Here is a 17,809-nt window from a genome sequence, read left to right as displayed (position 1 = left end):
CCCCAATTGCTGCCCAACTCAGATCAGCTAACTTAGCGTAGCCTATGCTGACCCCCGTTATACTGGGTATTCCTAGTGTTGGTCCAGGATTTGGGAGCCCGGGCTGTGAAACACTTTACAGATTCAGTCCAACTGGGGGAGCAGTGCGACATAGACAATGCTGCTCTTGGTCTGTAGGGAAATTAAAGTGAAAATGTTAGTCAAATTTGGAATTTAAATCAGATTTCTTAGTATATAGCACAGAAGGGAGCCATTCGTCCCATCTTTGGTAGAGCTATCCATTTAATCCCACTCCCCTGTGTTTTCCCCATAGCCCTGTAAATCTTTTCCCTTCAAGTGTTTATCCAACTCCCTTTTGAAAGTTACTATTGAATCTGTTTCTGCCACCCTTTCAGGCAGTGCATTCCAGAATATAACAACTCGCTGTGTAAAAAAATGTTTCCTCATGTTGCCTCTGGTTCTTTTGCCAGTCACCTTAAATCTGTGTCCTCTGGTTACCGACCCTTCTGCCACTGGAAACAGTTTTTCCTTATTTACTCTATCAATACCCTTCATGATTTTGAACACCTTTATCAAATCTCCTCTTAAGCTTCTCTACTCTAAGGAGAACAATTCCAGCTTCTCCAGTCTCTCCGTATAACTGAATTCCCTCATCCCTGGTTTCATTCCAGTAATTTCTTCTGCACCCTCTCTAAAGCCTTGACATTCTTCCTAAAGTGTGGTACCCAGAATTGAACTCAATACTCCAGATGAGGCCTAACCAGTGTTTTATAAAGATTTAGCTTCCTTGCTTTTGTACCCTATACTTCTAATTATACCAAAGATCCCATATGCTTTTTTAACTGCCTTCTCAACTTGTCCTGCCACCTTCAAAGATTTGTGTACATACACTCCCAGGTCTCTCTGTTCCTACACTCCCTTTAAAATTGTACCATTTAGATTATATTGCCTCTCCTCATTCTTCCCACCAAAATGTATCAACTCTGTTGTCATAGCAATCAGACTAGCCTATACATCAAACAACAAAAAGTCACTAATATTTCAATCTCAGGTTTTCCAATCATTATTAATGAAAAAATGGGTAAAAGTACTTGGAAAGGTACAAGTAAGGATAGAATGAAGATACTGTGTGAAGGCCAAGTGTATTCCACTGGACCCAAGTCTTTCTTGTTTTGCTCTCCATCTCTTCACTAGGTTCCCCTGCCTGTTCTGAATAGATTCCTGTGTGATAATTTGTTGGCTTTTATCCACTGAGATGAAATATTTACAGGAATTCGAGCAGAAACTCACTGAACTTTTAACCTAGAGTGGAGGTGAAAAGAAAACCATGAATGTGGTTCCGATGAAGACTCTCACCTGAAACGTTCAATTTAAACTCCCCCTGCCGGGCAGAAACCATTCAGGGGGATAGTTAAAATGGAAAGGGGTACTTACCCACTTCTTTCCCGCCCCTATCTGACTGACTGAAATTTTAAATTGATTTTAAATTTAGAAATCAATGGCATGAAAATCAGGTGGGTTCTATAATGGGCGGGCAATTCGCTTCTTCAGATTACCGCCCATGTAATGAAGATGAATATTTATCCCATTGGATCTGAAGCAATTTGAGATACCTTGAGGACATGGTAAGGTGCTACATAAATGCAAACTATGGTTCCTGCTTCTGATTGCTGTCAAAATCCTACTGGAAAATGTTCATATGTGAATGTCAGATGACAACATAATTGGCCTTAGCTGTGATATCCCGCAACAGACTGCTCACAATCAGAATTGCAACTGTGTGTAAAGAATTCAAGAAGGGTACATCAGGGCAATTGCAGGATTTTGAACAGGGTAAGAGGAGGACATAATCATGACAGAAAAAATTGGGAGGACATGTCCCTCCCATCCCTCCAGTGGTTATACCTAAGCCAACACTCACTGTCCAGGCTCACTCATGCAGAATAGCCACTTGAGCCCAGTGCCAATGTCCACGGAATTGCACCCCAGCACCAGTCAGCACCTTCACGAGAGGGGTGAGGAAGGGGGATAATTGGCAAAAAGAAGCATTAAAGAATGGAAGGACAGTACACGATTACAACACATTCCAGCTCAATTAGTCTTTAACATTGAATTCTATTACACATCAGCTTTAAGTTACAGAATATCTCAATACACCTTGACCCGATCATGTTCCCTGTGTGTGGCCCTTACACGAAGAATGACCTTCTTAATTTGTTAAGGTAAACAGAAGTCAAAAGGAAGAGAAACAAACCATTCAAATAATATTTTTTGTGGCTCTGAAATATCCAATCTGTCACTCAGTCCTTTATGACACATAAAGCATGCTATTACATTTAAGCAGCAATATTTATTAATGGGAACCTGTTGCAGCAAGTAGCCAATTCCTGATGATGTGCGTTCTTTTTTATGCTGTCAGTAGGGCATGGGCAAAGTGGTGTTCAAATGGAAACCTGTGACCTAAGAGAGTTTATGTTTTCCTTTTAGTTTGCAGTGTGCTGACAGTCCCTGTTGCGCTCTGTAATGGCCCAGTGTATATGGAGGCCCATGTTCAATACTGTCTCCAATGCCAGCTCTCAGAAGCTATGAACATCGGGCACTGGATACCATCAGAGGTACAGAGTTTGCTTTCTTTACTTTGGGAAGTGCTGCAAATGGCAAATTATCAAACTATAACCACCATAATTTTGGTTTTAGCCGACAGCTCAGTGAGTATATTCACTGAATAGCTCATACAAACAACAGCTTGAATTTATATAGCACCTTTAATGTAGAAAAATATCCCATGGCATTTCACAGAAGCATTATCAGACAAAAATGGATGCTGAGCCAAATAAGAGATTAGGAGCGGTGATCAAAAGCTTGTTTTTTTTGAGAAGCTGGGTTTGTTCTCCTTAAAGCAGAAAAGGTTAAGGGGAAATTTAACAGAGGTTTTCAAAATTATGAGGGGTTTTGATATTTCCGCTAGCTGGTGGGTCGGTGACCAGAGGACACGGATTTAAGATAATTGGCAAAAAAGCCAAGGAGGAGGTGAGGAGAAATTGTTTTACTCAGAAAGTTGCGATGATCTGAAATGCACTGCCTGAAAGGATGATGAAAGCAGATTCATTAGTAACTTTCAGAAGGGAAGGGGATACATACTTAAAAAGGAAAAGTTTGCAGGGCTACGGGGAAGAGCAGGGGAGTGGGTCTAATTGGATAGCTCTTTCAAAGAGCTGGCACAGACAAGATGGGTCAAATGGCCTCCTTATATGTTGTATGATTCTAGGATTCTATAAGTGGGTTATAAGGAGAGTCTTAAAGGAGAAGAGAGGGAGGTGGGGAGGCGGAGGGGTTTTGGGAGGGAATTCCAGTGCGTGGGGCTTTGACAGCTGAAGACAAGGTCACTAATGGTGGCGTGAAGGGAGGGGGGATGCACAGGACCTACCTGAGGGCCCCTGCTGGCGATAACAGTGACCTAAAGTTGAAATCCATTTCGCCGACGAGCTACCTGAATATGCCCAGTGGTTAGCTGTCTGCAGTTCACCGGTCTCATGTAAATGAGGCCCGAAGCCCAATATCAGGTGGTCCTTGGGCCTACTCGTTCTGACACAGGGATGGATCCCTGTGCCCAGTTCTCACTGGCAGGCTGGCATGAATCAATTTCTAGACCAGTTCAGTGTCTAACAGTTTAATAAATAAAGCAAACATTAGTCTTTTGGTTGCAAGCTGGAAAATTAACTACCTATGTCCTTTTATAGTTGCATTGGGAGATATTTTGAAATGAAAATGAAGTTATCTAGGACTGTACATGCATTTTACTTTTGTACAAAGCTGGCTTTGTATCTGTAGTTAAAGCTTTGAAAGGATACTTACAACTTGAAACATGGTTGCCATCTATTGGTCATAAGAAGAACTGCAGAAACTGGACAATGACCTCAAAGGAGCCTTCAGGCAGATTTTCCTCTTTTGCACTGGGCATTAAACAATTGCCTGAGTAGCGTCCATAGCATAAAATTGAGCAGGAAGAATTGCATACCTATAATGGAGACCACCAGATTTTTTATCCATTAATATAAACATCCAAGTGCAAAAGAGAAAGAAACTTGCATTAATATAGCACAATCTAAGGAAATCTCAAAGTGCTTTACATCCAATGAAATACTTTTGAAGATTAGTCACTGTTGTAATGTAGGAAACGCGATAGCCCATCACGTGTAGATGGAGAAGGAACAAGCAGGAGGCCATTCTCACCTCGTTATCATAGCAACACTGAGGTTGCACCAACTGCAAGTACAGGCCCAATAACATAGTACTGGGTAGCCCCAGGATTGCCTGGAGCGGTACGAGAGGAGCAGAGACCTGATTTAAGGGGGCCTCAGCCAATTTCCCTCTTACCTTCAACTTGGGAGCGTTGATTTCCTGAGTGCAAGATAGAGGAAAATGTATGCTATATTCTACACAATTAAAGATTCCCTTTAGTATGTTCAAATACAGCGGAGAAGGCATTGGCTCATCAGACTCCATAAATTCTTGTAGAGGGAATTAGTTGCTTGAAAAAGATGAATACTATAGAGATTAGGAATGAGGAGGAGAGTGGAATTAGACTAGGTGACTTGAAGAGCCTGTGCTAAAACATTCTAAGATTCTGTGATTGGATTGCACTGAAACTAACCAGATACTCAACTCTCTCGCACCTGCTCGTACAGCAGTGAAGAAAGGCAGGTCAATTAGAAGGACAAGATAACGGGGTCAATTAACTCCTTCAGTTAATCTGCAACAGTACAAGCAGAGACTATATATGATGGCAGTTTCAGTTGCTGTTTGAGCTTACGACCATGTGTTCAGTGCAGCTTTGAGTCATGCTTAGGAAAAGTTAAACAACACTCAGATGCTGTCTGGTCACATATGAGAGTCTTCTGTGATAATAAACATGATTGGGCCATGGATGTGAATATCTCTGCTGGTTTAAATGAAAGCTATCTCTTAATGGTAACTCTTGCATAAAATGGACTTCCTGGTGCTTGCTGGCATACTACTGGGATGTGATGGTGAGTCAAAGGCTGAGAAATTCCTTGGAGTTGCCCCTGCTCTGGGAGGCTTCCATCGCACTTCCGGCAAAGTAATGCCGGCGGAGAAGGAGCAGCCCCAAGGAATTTCCCAGCCAATGTGTCAGTATGAACAGTCAAGCAGTTTTTTTTGTGATGTTTCACATACTGTTGTTGTCCAGGAAAACACAACAATCAATCTGCGCCACAAATGCCCCGCAAATTGCATTGACATGAATGACCAATTAATCTATTTTTGGTGATATTGGTTGAAAGAGAATGTGGGCAGCACATTGGAACTCTTGCTTTTCATCAAATAGTGCCACAGGACCTTTATCGTCACTTGACCAACTATACAGGACTTTGGTTTAATGTCTCATTGCAAAGTTGGCACTTCTGAAAATGCAGCACTCCCTCAGTATTGCACTGAAGTGTCAGATTAGATTATGCACTCAAACCCTCATGTGGGGCCCAGTGAAAGAAAAAAATGCAGATTTATATAGTGCATTATAACGTTATCAGAATATTACTAATTATTTTAAATTACCTTTGAAGCATAATTAGTGTTATTATTTAGGCAAACATGGGCAGCTATTTTTTGCCCAGCAAAGTCCTACAAACAGCAAAGGAGCCAAACTATTTCAAAATACATTCCAATGAAATAAGCATTATCGCAACATACAGACTAACTGGCATTAAGAATCTTAGAGCCACATAGACTCAGAGTGATAAGTGGGAGGGATTAATTGACATTACAGACAGTCATATGGGTGCCTTAAGCTGCTCCCATGCCTACATTAAAGGGAAAAAAACATCTATTCAGAGAGTAGGAAAAATTTAAATTTAAATGAGAAGCCTGTGTTAACCATAAGCAATCATACATGACAACTATTTCAAGCAGATCTTTATTTAGCTTACTTGTAAAATCAAATGCTTTGGTTGAAACTCTGGGGAAATTCCTCCCCTCAGAACAAATGTGGAATGGAACATTCCAGTTCCTTTAAGAACTATGCGGCAGTGTGAGGTTGGAGAGGAAGCCGAGCTGCTCACAGGAACTCAGTTATTTATTATTTAACTTTATGTTCTCAGGGATCTGAGTGAACTGTAGAAATACAGCACAGTACATAATCTCCCATTGAACATGAAGGAAACCACTAAATGTCTCTGAAGGCCCAAAGGTCACAGTTCATTAAGCTGAGAGGTGAGAAGAGGTAACATACCTGTTACCAAGACAACGCTTTCAGTCTACAGAGGTTTGAGAAAGAGAAATGGAGGCAGGACCGATTTCACCAGTTCTCTGTGAAAGATAGCACTCAGTTCATGGACCTTAAAAGCAGATTGTTGTATTTTCAACTGCACTCTTCAGGCCTATAATTTTTTTTATTTTTTTTATTCGTTCACGGGATGTGGGCGTCGCTGGCAAGGCCGGCATTTATTGCCCATCCCTAATTGCCCTCGAGAAGGTGGTGGTGAGCCGCCTTCTTGAACCGCTGCAGTCCGTGTGGTGACGGTTTTAAAACTGTATATTTAACAGTTAATTGTTCTCTGTTCTCTTGTGACACTTGAGCTAATTCTGTGCTCCCATGCACCCATTTGGGGAGCTGTGCTGGCAGGAAGTATGAGTCGGAGAATCAGGGCTACAATTTTCACTTATTCGACCATGGGGATATCACAGTCAAGCCTGTTCCTGAACTTACACATACACAAACACTTCCAGCCAGGGCGTTATACAGAGATCAGGAGCAGGAACTTGAGACAATTTTTTTCTTTGCTAATACAGGGGCACTACAGGCATATGTAGTACCCCAACTGTCACTGTAGCTAAGACCAGTTAACTCAGCATATATTGGGAATTGAACCCAATTCGTGGTCTGTTGCACGACTTAGAGAGCCTCTCTCAAATTCGGCCTCTCAATTTTATCCCCCTTCTCTCCTTAAGGTGTTAGCTTGTGTTGAGTACAGTTCCACGAGACAGGAGCTTTCTTTTAACTTGTCTAAGTGATTATTCTTCACAGCGAGAGCTGGCAGACTATTTAACCATGGGGGGAGTCACAGCTGAACCTGATCCCATCCTTACCTGACGTTGATATACATGCACTTCCCAGCAGGAGCCACTTATGAAGGTGAACCCCAACTGATTGTTTTCCCTTTTTATTAGTCCAGCAAACTGTGGGAAGCCTAGTGGCACCCCACCTGAGATCAGCTAATTCAGCACATGTCAGAAATTGAAACTGGGGCCTTGTGGCCTGTATGCTTTAGTGTTTATGGTGGATTTTGCTTTTACCAAGCAAACCATTAGGGAAGCTGCTCCACTGTCACCTACAAGATATTTTTATTTTTATTTTAGGTGACCTTCCTGTTACCCATGGCAAGTGAAACAGAAACCAGTGAAGGGCAGACTCTGGTCAAGTACCCTGAAGGTGATTGCTGTGAATCCTACCACAGCTGCAGTAGCAGTATAATGAAATACACTGATGGATCCTTTGCGTCCTACACTGATGAAAATGAGGACTGCGGTCAATCCTACAGTGAATCATTTAAATCTTATCATCCTTTCGATGAGGATTTTAAGCCAAACACAGAATCAGAAACCTCGACGAACAAATCCAAAATGGAGTCTCTGTCATCCCTGAATGTCAAAGAAGGTGAGGGAGAATAATTAATTGTTTGTCAAGATGCTTTGCTGGACTAGCTTAGATTTGCTATCTTTTATTTTTTTTCCAATTTTATTCCCCTTTCTCTTGACCAGTGACTCCTGCAAGATATACTGTATGGAGATTGGGTGAAGACAGGATCGGCTCAGATGTGATGCCTTTCATGGTTGAACATAATGCCTTCGATCATTGTCCAGGCTCACATTTTTTAATCGTCTCAGTATCTGATTGGAAACCCATCACCATGTTTAAAAGTCTTCAAAGGCTATGAGCCCCGAAAATATACCAGCTGTAGGCTGAGGACTTATGCTCCAGAACTAGCCGCGCCTCTAGCCAAGCTGTTCCAGTACAGTTACAACACTGGCATCTACCCAACAAATTGGAAATTTGCTCAGGTATGTCCTGTCCACAAAAAGCAGGACAAATCCAATCCAGCCAAATATCACCCCATCAGTCTACTCTCAATCATCAGCAAAGTGATGGAAAGTGTCGTCGACAGTGCTATCAAGTTTGGGTTCCACCAGGATCACTCAGCTCCAGACCTCATTACAGCCTTGGTCCAAACATGGACAAAAAGAGCTGAATTCCAGAGGTGAGGTGAGAATGATTGCCCTTGATACCCTCAAGGCAGCATTTGACCGAGTGTGATATAAAGGAACCCTAGTAAAATTGAAGTCAATGGGAATCAGGGGGAAAACTCTCCATTGGCTGGAGTATACCTAGCACAAAGGAAGATGGTAGTGGTTGTTGGAGGCTGATCATCTCAGCCCCAGGACATCGCTGCAGGAGTTCCTCAGCGAAGTGTCCTAGGCCCAACCATCTTCAGCTGCTTCATCAATGACCCTCCCTCCATCATAAGGTCAGAAGTGGGGATGTTCGCTGATGATTGTGCTGTGATCAGCTCCATTCGCGACACCTCAGATAATGAAGCAGTCCTTGCCCGCCTGCAGCAAGATCTGGACAACGTCCAGACTTGGGGTGATAAGTGGCAAGTAACATTCATGCCACACAAGTGCCAGGCAATGACCATCTCCAGCAAGAGAGAGTCTAACCACCTCCCCTTGACATTCAACAGCATTACCATTGCCGAATCCCCCACCGTCAATATGCTGGGGGTCACCATTAACCAGAAACTTAACTGGATCAGCCACATAAATACTGTGGCTACAAGAGCAGGTCAGAGGTTGGGTATTCTGCAGTGAGTGACTCACCTCCTGACTCCCCAAAGCCTTTTCACCATCTACACGGCACAAGTCAGGAGTGCGATAGAATACTCTCCAATTGCCTGGATGAGTGCAGCTCCAACAATACTCAAGAAGCTCAACACCATCCAGGACAAAGCAACTCGCCTGATTGGCACCCCATCCACCACCTTAAACATTCACTCCTTTCACCACTGGCGCTCTGTGGCTGCAGTGTGTACCATCTACAAGATGCACTGCAGCGACACGCCAAGGCTTCTTCGACAGCACCTCCCAAACCCGTGACCTCTACCACCTAGAAGTACAAGGGCAGCAGGCACATGGGAATCCCAGCCCCCAGTGACAGGTCTACTCCTTCAGGTTCCATTAATGAACCAGGCAGGCTGATTGACCATCAACAGCGGGCTGGAGTACTGTAGGCTTTCCTGTTTCTGGTATCAGATTACTAAGTCTGCCACAGAGGGGTGACTTGGTTTTCCTGAACAGAGCAGGCTTGACGCCAGCTCCATTCAGGGCAACCCAATATTGCAGAGGGGGCTTCAAACAAGCGTTAGGCTCCTTACTTGAATATGCAAAGGGACTAATACCTGCTTCAGGTGTGGGCCCTATTGACCGATTTTTTTTTTTGCCTATACCAATGTGGCAGGCAGCACACTTTCCAGTTAGTAATGTAGTATGTAATGAGCGAGCTCTTCCTGCCCGCCATATTGGAAACTTTGGAAGCTGTTTAGCGCCTGAAAAAAATGGGCATTGCACGGTTAAATTTCTAGACCAAAGTGTTTAATTTCCTAGCACTAACCTCACTCTGATGAGCACAAAGTTTATTAAAAACAGGAAAAAAGGGAATTTGTTCCTTTGAACTTTCTTTGCTGGGGTGTCCATGTGGTGCTGTATTATATACGATGATAACCAGAATAGATACAAACTAATATGTTCCAGGTGTCCGTTCACTTGTGACCCTTTCTGAGTTCAGTCTTTCAGATGTATAATGGAACCTATTACTCACTGTCACCATCAGAGTGTGTCTACTTCACCTTCAAATTATCAATCATTGCTATAACCAGATGGCTTCACCTTGAACCCCCACCCCATCCCCACGGACTGTGACATCATTTAACCATTTGAGCCACCTTCAAAATACCCTTAGTGTAAGATCTGTAAAACTAAGTTCTAGTAAATTTCCAACAACACAGATCAAGAATACATTGAACATTTTCTCCCCCTTTCTCCCCTCCTGTCTTAGCAGTTTAATTAGCTCTCAGTGTTATAGAAAGTGCACCTATCAATTGTATCATACAATGTAATAATTTAGTTACTGGTAATCCTAACATTGCTCCTGAGAGCAAATACCTGTAATGTGTAGTAATGCAGTTTTTGTTTGGTAACTATTTGTTATATAGCAATTAACGGGAAGCATGCAATTTGCATATTGTACTAATTTTGCACAATTAAACAAATTCTAAGGGGCAGCAGAGCAGGAGAAAGCCAGTGGAACTAGTGGTGAATCTAGTGGTGTATACAGCAGCAAGGTTCAGGTTAACACTAGTCTTTTATGAAACTAGTCAAGCAAGCATAGTTGACAACTTGGATTGGTATTTCTACCAATGAAAGATAATTGGCGCTCATACCCATATAAAGCAATGAGAAAAATGGTTGGATTGGGTCACTGCTGTCATGCACATGGGAGATGATAGTGGCATGTTTCCAATTTCTATCTGGAATCAGCCTATATCTCCTCCCACCCCTCCCTTGAAGAGGAACTTGCATGATCCAATAGGAAGGAGCAGGGGAGGTCATTCTATCACAGATACACATTGGGACTAAGATGGACAGAGAAAGAAAGAAAATCACAGATACATCCTGGGACAGAGAGATAGAACTACAGAGTTAGAGAGAACCACAGATATACACTGGGGCAGAGAGAGAGAGAGAACTGCAGATACCGACAAAGACAGAGAGAACCACAGACATACACTGGGACAGCATATGTGTGTGTGTGTGTGTGTGAGTGAGAGAGAGAGAAAGAGAGAGAAAGAGAAGACCAAAGATACACACTGACAGTGGGAGAGAACCACGGATAAACCAAGGCAGTATGAGAGAAAGCCACAGGTACACACCAAGACAGAGAAAGCAAGAACCATAGCTACACATGGGGACAGAGAAAGAATCATAGAGGAACATAAATGACAGCCAGGGGGGGGCTCCAGTAGGTCAACTGAGAACGCTGCTCCCGAGCTTGCTGGCTGCAGAGTCGAGGTTTTAGAGGAGGAAGAACTCTGCTTTCTTTCTTGGGGGGGCGGGTGCTGCTGCAGAATATCCATGGTGCTGGGAGGCTGTCAAGCAATAGATTCTGTGGATTGTCCGAGGTGGTGAGCGATGAGGGAAGGGGTTCCTCTTTTGTTTTCATAGGTGAGGGAGCCTAATTTTTTTTTCTGTATTTATTTTAAAAGTTGGCGTCTGTTCCTGAAGCCACTTTTTCAGGTTATTATCTGGACCCATTGATGCCACAGCAAGTCTCCAAACAGCTTTTTTTAAAGCCATTTATCCACATATTGCTTTATTTTTCTTGTCACTTGTCTTTTAGCAGAAAGTAACTGGATTTGACAGACACATTTATATGAAAGATCCTATTTATCAGCAGTGCACCGAATCTGTAAATAGTAGGTTGACAAGAATATAACTTAAAAAAAACCTCACGTACCTGTCTAATACAAAGGCAACCTGCACTGCAGCTTTTATCATATAAGAGGAACATTTTTTAATATTTAAAGGAAAGACTTACATTTAAGCAGCACCTAATCACATTTACCAGAAATGCCTCAGAGTGCTTCACACACAAGAGCCCCGATTTAAACCTAACCTGCCCGTCGGGAAAGGTTCGGGTTGGACGCCCGTTATACCCCGCCCGAGTTTACTCTCCGTTGAAGTCCGTACAGGGCTAATGCATTACTTTAAAATGCAATGACTGTTATGCAGGCAAATGTGGCAACCTTTTTTGCACAGCAAGATCCCACAGACAGCCATGAGACGAATGACTAGTTAATCTGTTTTTGGTAGTATTGGTTGAGGGAGAGGAATGTTAACCCGAGCATGGAGAAAGCTCCCTGCTCTTCATTTAAAATGCTTTTGAATTGACACAAAAATGTTGTTGCAGTCATGCAAGTAATAAAGATCTAGCAGCGGACTGCAACATATTGTGCTGTGCGGTATTGGTAACAAGCATATTAACGTGTTTGTATGAAATTCTTCTGATTTTTTTTTAACAAAACCGTTAACCCATTTATTTTTCAACAGCGAACAAAGAAATTTCATACATTTGTTACTAATACTGTAGAGCACACTTTCAAGCCCTTGTGCTCCGAACACACTTAGGTTAAAAGTATTACAAAGTATTATTGGAGACTGGATTTTTCTGGGATATTACTAGTCCATATCCAGGGAAGTATTGAATCAGGACAATCACTGGAAATACACTTTTTCTTTATTTTCATATGTTTGCTTTCCTTTCTTTGTCTTAAATATTTTGCCAGAAAAACGTGCAGAGTAGATTACACCAATTTACACCCCTGGTGAGGAGCTTCACATGTTACTAGCACATATTAGGAATTCAGGAGCAGAGATCACTGCTAACCTCCATCCCTGAATTCCTGCTACGTTCTTCTGGTGAACGAAACTAGGTAGTTTGAGGACAAATTCATAAAATCTACCCATATAAATTCTGTCTCTTCATAGTGCCAAGCAGAAACCAGTTATAAACTACAAAAATGCAAGTGGGTTGGTATTGAATCTGGTTAGTGGCACCTGTGACAAGAATCAGAACATTATTTTGAATTCATAGAAGAAGACTAACTGGTCTGGGTTTCCAAAAGTATTTTCTGCTGTACATTTCCTTTTCCTTTTTTTCCCTTCTTTTCTTCTCCAGAAGGCAATCATTCTTTTTCAGTGTATGATTGCACAGACACCCAGAATCCTCAGGTACCTCGCTCAAATGGCTGTTATTCACTGGATGGTAAATGTTGGCAGGCTATTTAACCATAGCATGCATCAGAACTAAGCCCGTTCCTGTCTTTAGTCAACATCCACACACGCGCACTGGCGGATTGTTTTCCCCCCCAATTTAAAGGGCTGAGGGCAATTGCACTGCTCCTCACTGTTGCTTGGTTGAAATCATCTAACTCAGCACAGACCAGAGATTGAACTGGGGACCGTCCTGGTTTTAAAGCTCAACTGTTGACTGGATAAACTCATGGAGTCACTGAGGGAGCTTTATGCTAATCTATATGAGGTAAGAAGGTGAAGAATCCCATAACAACTGGAACTTTTGAACTTTGTGCATTGCTCAAATTTAAGAACGGTGACCTGCCACCATATTGTGACTTTTAACTACAGATTATGCTACATTGCAAACTCTACATGATTTCAGCTGGCAGTGATGCATTGTCAAATTAGAACCTAACCATCTGGAATAATACTAAGTCAAATAGATCAGAAGCCTCCGAGTTTGATCCGTGGTCTATGCTGAGTTAGCTGATCGTGGGTGGGTCAGCGGTTGTGGTATCATAGTTGGCCTCAGTGCCCTGCGATAAACACAGATAAAAAATCAGTCAGGGTTCCTGCTACCGATCACTACCCAGTGACTCTTGCTGGAAAGTGCTTTTCGGGTGAAAATATGATTGGACTTACTTGTGTCGCTCTCGCGATTGATTTGCCTGCCAGCAGGCTCAGTCTAGGTTCACACATGACGAATGATTTGGGCGAGGTACTGGAGGGCTGCTAGCACCCGTGGAAACACACCGAGCAAGGCTCCGCACCTTCAGGAGAGGAGGAGCAAATAAAAAAGGAGGAAACTGCAAATGATAACCAACAGTAACATCTCTCTTTGCTTTCTTTTTCTGCCCATTTCTGAATATTGCCCAGGGTACTTAGAGTGTCTGCTTTAGGAAGCAAATTATTATTAGTAGATATGGTCATTGACGCAGAAATGATTGAGCTGTGAATGTTAATTCAGCATCCTTACTCCCTCAGGCTCAGTAGTTCTTACAAGCCAGTTTCTTATATTATCAACACTTGAGAAATATCAATCAAAAATGGGCAGAAATAAAAGCAAAATTACTTCATTTTTTTTTTCCAATTTCCTTCCATCTTCACCTGAAGACATAGACTCCTACTGGGACATGATTTCATGTGTCAGCAACTCTCCAGTGCCTTGCTCAAGTGCCTATTCTTCATGCATGAGTCTAGACAATGGGACCAATAATGCAGCCTTCAGACCCTGAAAGCTTTATAGTGCTTCGAATGTCAGTGCCCATATTATCAAGCACAGAAGCCTGGGGCTGACTGTGCCGGATGCGCTGGGTACTGGGTAGCGTGGGCGGCAAGATCCTATGTCGCTCTGACCCTGTGCACTGGCTACACACAAGGCTTCCCAAGACCTCATTTGTAATGGATAATGCCTGAAAAGCACATTAGTCGCTCAGTGCCTGTTGCAAATGGGTCTCGCAAGGGCGAGTCGTGGGAATTTCTTTTCTTGGGTGGTCCTGATCTTCCTCTAAGGCCACTGAGCTTAACTGCAGCTGGAGTGTTTGGCCGAAGGGACTGATTTTGCTAGGGCAACAACCCGCTCCTCTCCCAGAAAGGTCCGCTCAGAGAACTTCGCATGAGCACAGCATAAGCGCATCGTGAGCACTGTGCTGAGAGCAACTTTTAAACAGTCAAATGAGCGGACTTTGTATTATTGCGCAAGGTCCGCTCAGTTGTGTACAGTGCGTACAGCGCCTAAAGACCAGTGGTTCTGGCAGCACTAATTAAGAACTGTATCGTCAGTTCCAGAGTGGCACCAGCTATTCTACTGTGGGGTTATCTCACCTCAGCCTGATTGTGTTTTCACCTGGCATCGCGTGCGTTTAGGAGCCTGGTGGATGTTTCCTTTCTCCAGCAGAAGTGCGCTGTGAAATTGTAGCATCCCAATTGCTGTCCTTGTTTACATATAGCTAACTCAATATAGATTGGGAATCAAATCTGGGACCTTTCCAACAGAGAGCCTCAGCTGTGAGAAGAGAAGGGATCTGCCTTGCATGAGAACTGCCTTGCTAGTTTTAAGTAATAAAAGTTAAAACTATCTCAGGCAAGGTGGTGGGAAAAACCAGCCCGGGTTCCCACTCCTGTCCACTATCCATTCATTCCTGCTAGAATGTGCATATATATATGGATATCTGATGAGGACAGCATCAAGCTCACCTGTGAGGCCCTCCACTGTCAAATAGCCTGCAGTGAAAAAGGGAGAAAAATTAGGAAAAAAAATAATTTTCTATATTTGCTGGTACAAAGAGCAATACGATAAATTGATATATTATTGAATCAATTTATCTTGACAGGCAATTAAAAGAAAAGTAAATCGTGTTTATTTTAAAATACTGTGAGTAAACATTGTTTTGCAATAGTACTTGGGGTTAGGACTGATTGACTTGTATCTGGCTTTTTCATCTCGTAATTTCAGAATATTGTTCTATATCTCCGCAATCATCAGCACACAGTTCTTTCTCATCTAATCTTGCTGTGTTTTCAGTATCTGTGAATTGGTTTAATCCCCTGTCGGTGCCTGGCCCTTTGCATTGCTGGTCCCTTCCAATGGTTCCCGGCCAAAAAGATCCTTCACCATAGGATCAGTCAAAAGCATGATCCTGTTATAACTTCCAAGGACAGTAGATTTTTTAAGGGCACTTTTAAAGTAAGGTTTAAAAGTGTCTCTGTTAATTTTTAAAATCTCAATTTTCTCCTCGCCTTTCCTGAAGATGCTGATTCGTTGCTAGGGTATGGTCCCATGGCAGCAGTTATCATTTGATATCTCACCCAAGCGACTGTTCTTCAGGTGTGGGCCTTGGCAACAGGCTATTTGACTATTGATGGCATCACAATTGGGCCTGATCTTACCCTCATTCAATGTCCACGCATGCACAGGAGGGTTAGATAGTGAACTGGAGCAGAAGTCTTGGCTGATTTTTCCCTCTCTAACTCAAGAGTGATGAGGCTAATTGTAGCACCCATACCACTATTTTGGCTGAGATCAGTAACCTCAGCATAGACCAGGATTGGACCCGAGATCTGGTCTGTGGATGAACTTGCTTTGCTCTCGGAGAACTGTGAGATTTTTTTATCTGAATTTTCTCCTCTCCTGAAGATGTTGGCTCTTTCTGGGGAACAGTTCCATGAGTTCCCTAAATCCTCCAGGAATTCAACCACTGTGTGAGCCTAGACATTAAGGGCTCGATTTTCGGACGTCCGAGACAGAGGGTTTGTGGCGGGGGGGCTCCGAAAATCGGGGATTCCCAGGGCGGGTCCGGAGCCCGGCTCCAACCCACCCACTTCCGGGTTCCCAAGTGACGCGCTTAGGTTGGGTGAGGCTGACCGTGAAAGAGATGCATGAGAGGGTGAGTATGAGACAGAGCCATGAGATTGTATGAGGATTGGGTTGAGTGGTAGTGGTGGCATGAGTACTGGCGAGGTGAGTAAGTGCAGGTAAGATGAGGAGGAGCTTTGAGTGGGTGTGAGGAGTGATGTGATAGAGTAGTGTTGGGAGTGCAGAAGGAGATGTGGGGTGGGGGCGGTGATGTGGCAGACGGAGTATAGGGGAATGAGTAAGTGTACTCACTTCAGCTGACCTACTTAGGTCATTGAAGCGGCTCCTGCACTGTATGCAGGTGCGTGATATGTTGGTGATGCTGGTGACCTCCTCTGCCACCTCGAGCCAGGCCTTCGTGGTGGCAGAGGCAGGCCACTTCCTCCCGTCCACCAGGGAGCAGATCTCTGTCCTCCTCCTCCTCACCCCATCCAGTAGGACCTGGAGTGAGGCATCATTAAACCTGGGAACAGCCTTCCCCCTGGGCTGCTCCATGCTGTAATTTTGGCTCCTTTCTGCAGCATCAGTCAGTGGAGGACTGCCCCTTTAAATAGGGCTTCTCCAGCTGACAGCCTATGATGCGGCTGCGCAGTCCGCCCGCTGCGCAGCTTTCCAGCGCGAAACCTGGAAGCCAAGGTTAAGTGCCTTCAATTAGGCTGCGATCACGTGCGGAGCACCCCGAATTCACTGGGCGCGTTACCCACAATTGAGAGCGATCCTGTTCTCACAAGGTGTCCGCATACATGAACTCTGGTTGTGTTTATTTTCCCCCCTCTATTCCGTCTCCTGAACACAATTGTAACATCTTAACATCTCCAACTGAGATCAGCAAATTCACCACTGATCAGGAATTGAACATGGCAACATCCTGTTATTTATGACTCAGTACTATACAATGATGCCTTTATCCATTCAGCTATTGGGACAGCTCCAAGATCAATATTAATTTTTGGTTAAGTAATATTTAGCATTTCATGATTACAACTCACTTACTCTTCCTTTAAAACATTACCCACCTTTTCTGCTACTTTGCACCCACTACTGCTGAAACCCTTATCGCACCATTGACACTTCTAGTCTTAATTTCTTTATTTCCTTCCTGACTCCAAATCATCCAAAACTCCACTGTCCTGCACTAAGTCCTACACACCCATCATCCCCTTCCTCACTGATTCACACTGGCTCCATGTCCCCCAATGTATCGAATATAAAATTCTTGCCTTCATCTACATATACCTCCATGGCCTTGCTACATTACTTCTGCAGCCTCCTTCACCGCTGCATCACATTCCGTGCCTTCCAATCCTCTGACTCTAGCCTTCTATGCATCGCCCCTCCCTCTGCTCTACTGTTAGTGGCAGAGCCTTCAGCCATTTCAATCTTACTCGCTGGAACTCCCTCCCCAAGTCCTTCTCTCCTTCTACCTCTTTCCCCATCATTCAAAAGTCATCTCAAAACCTACCTCATCGTCCCAACTTTTGGTCACTTCTCCGAACTCTCCTACAACGGTTCAGGGCCCTGCCCTTTTTC

General features: G+C 43.5%; 1 protein-coding gene across 1 annotated transcript in view; it reads left to right on the top strand.

Moving 5' to 3' along the window:
- Positions 1 to 6,045: 6,045 nt before the first annotated feature.
- LOC137332732 (uncharacterized protein C8orf48 homolog) overlaps positions 6,046 to 17,809 on the top strand; it is a 48,210-nt gene continuing 36,446 nt past the window's right edge. Inside the window, exons 1-2 of the mRNA XM_067996673.1 lie at positions 6,046 to 6,228; positions 7,375 to 7,672. Of these exons, the coding sequence (XP_067852774.1) occupies positions 7,393 to 7,672 (280 nt within the window). The 5' untranslated portion in view covers positions 6,046 to 6,228; positions 7,375 to 7,392. The remainder of the gene's footprint in view (positions 6,229 to 7,374; positions 7,673 to 17,809) is intronic.

The sequence above is a fragment of the Heptranchias perlo genome, chromosome 15, assembly GCF_035084215.1.
Source record: "Heptranchias perlo isolate sHepPer1 chromosome 15, sHepPer1.hap1, whole genome shotgun sequence".
Classification (NCBI taxonomy): domain Eukaryota; kingdom Metazoa; phylum Chordata; class Chondrichthyes; order Hexanchiformes; family Hexanchidae; genus Heptranchias; species Heptranchias perlo.
Note: the sequence above shows the minus strand (reverse complement) of the source record. Positions and strands in the feature narration are given on the sequence as shown.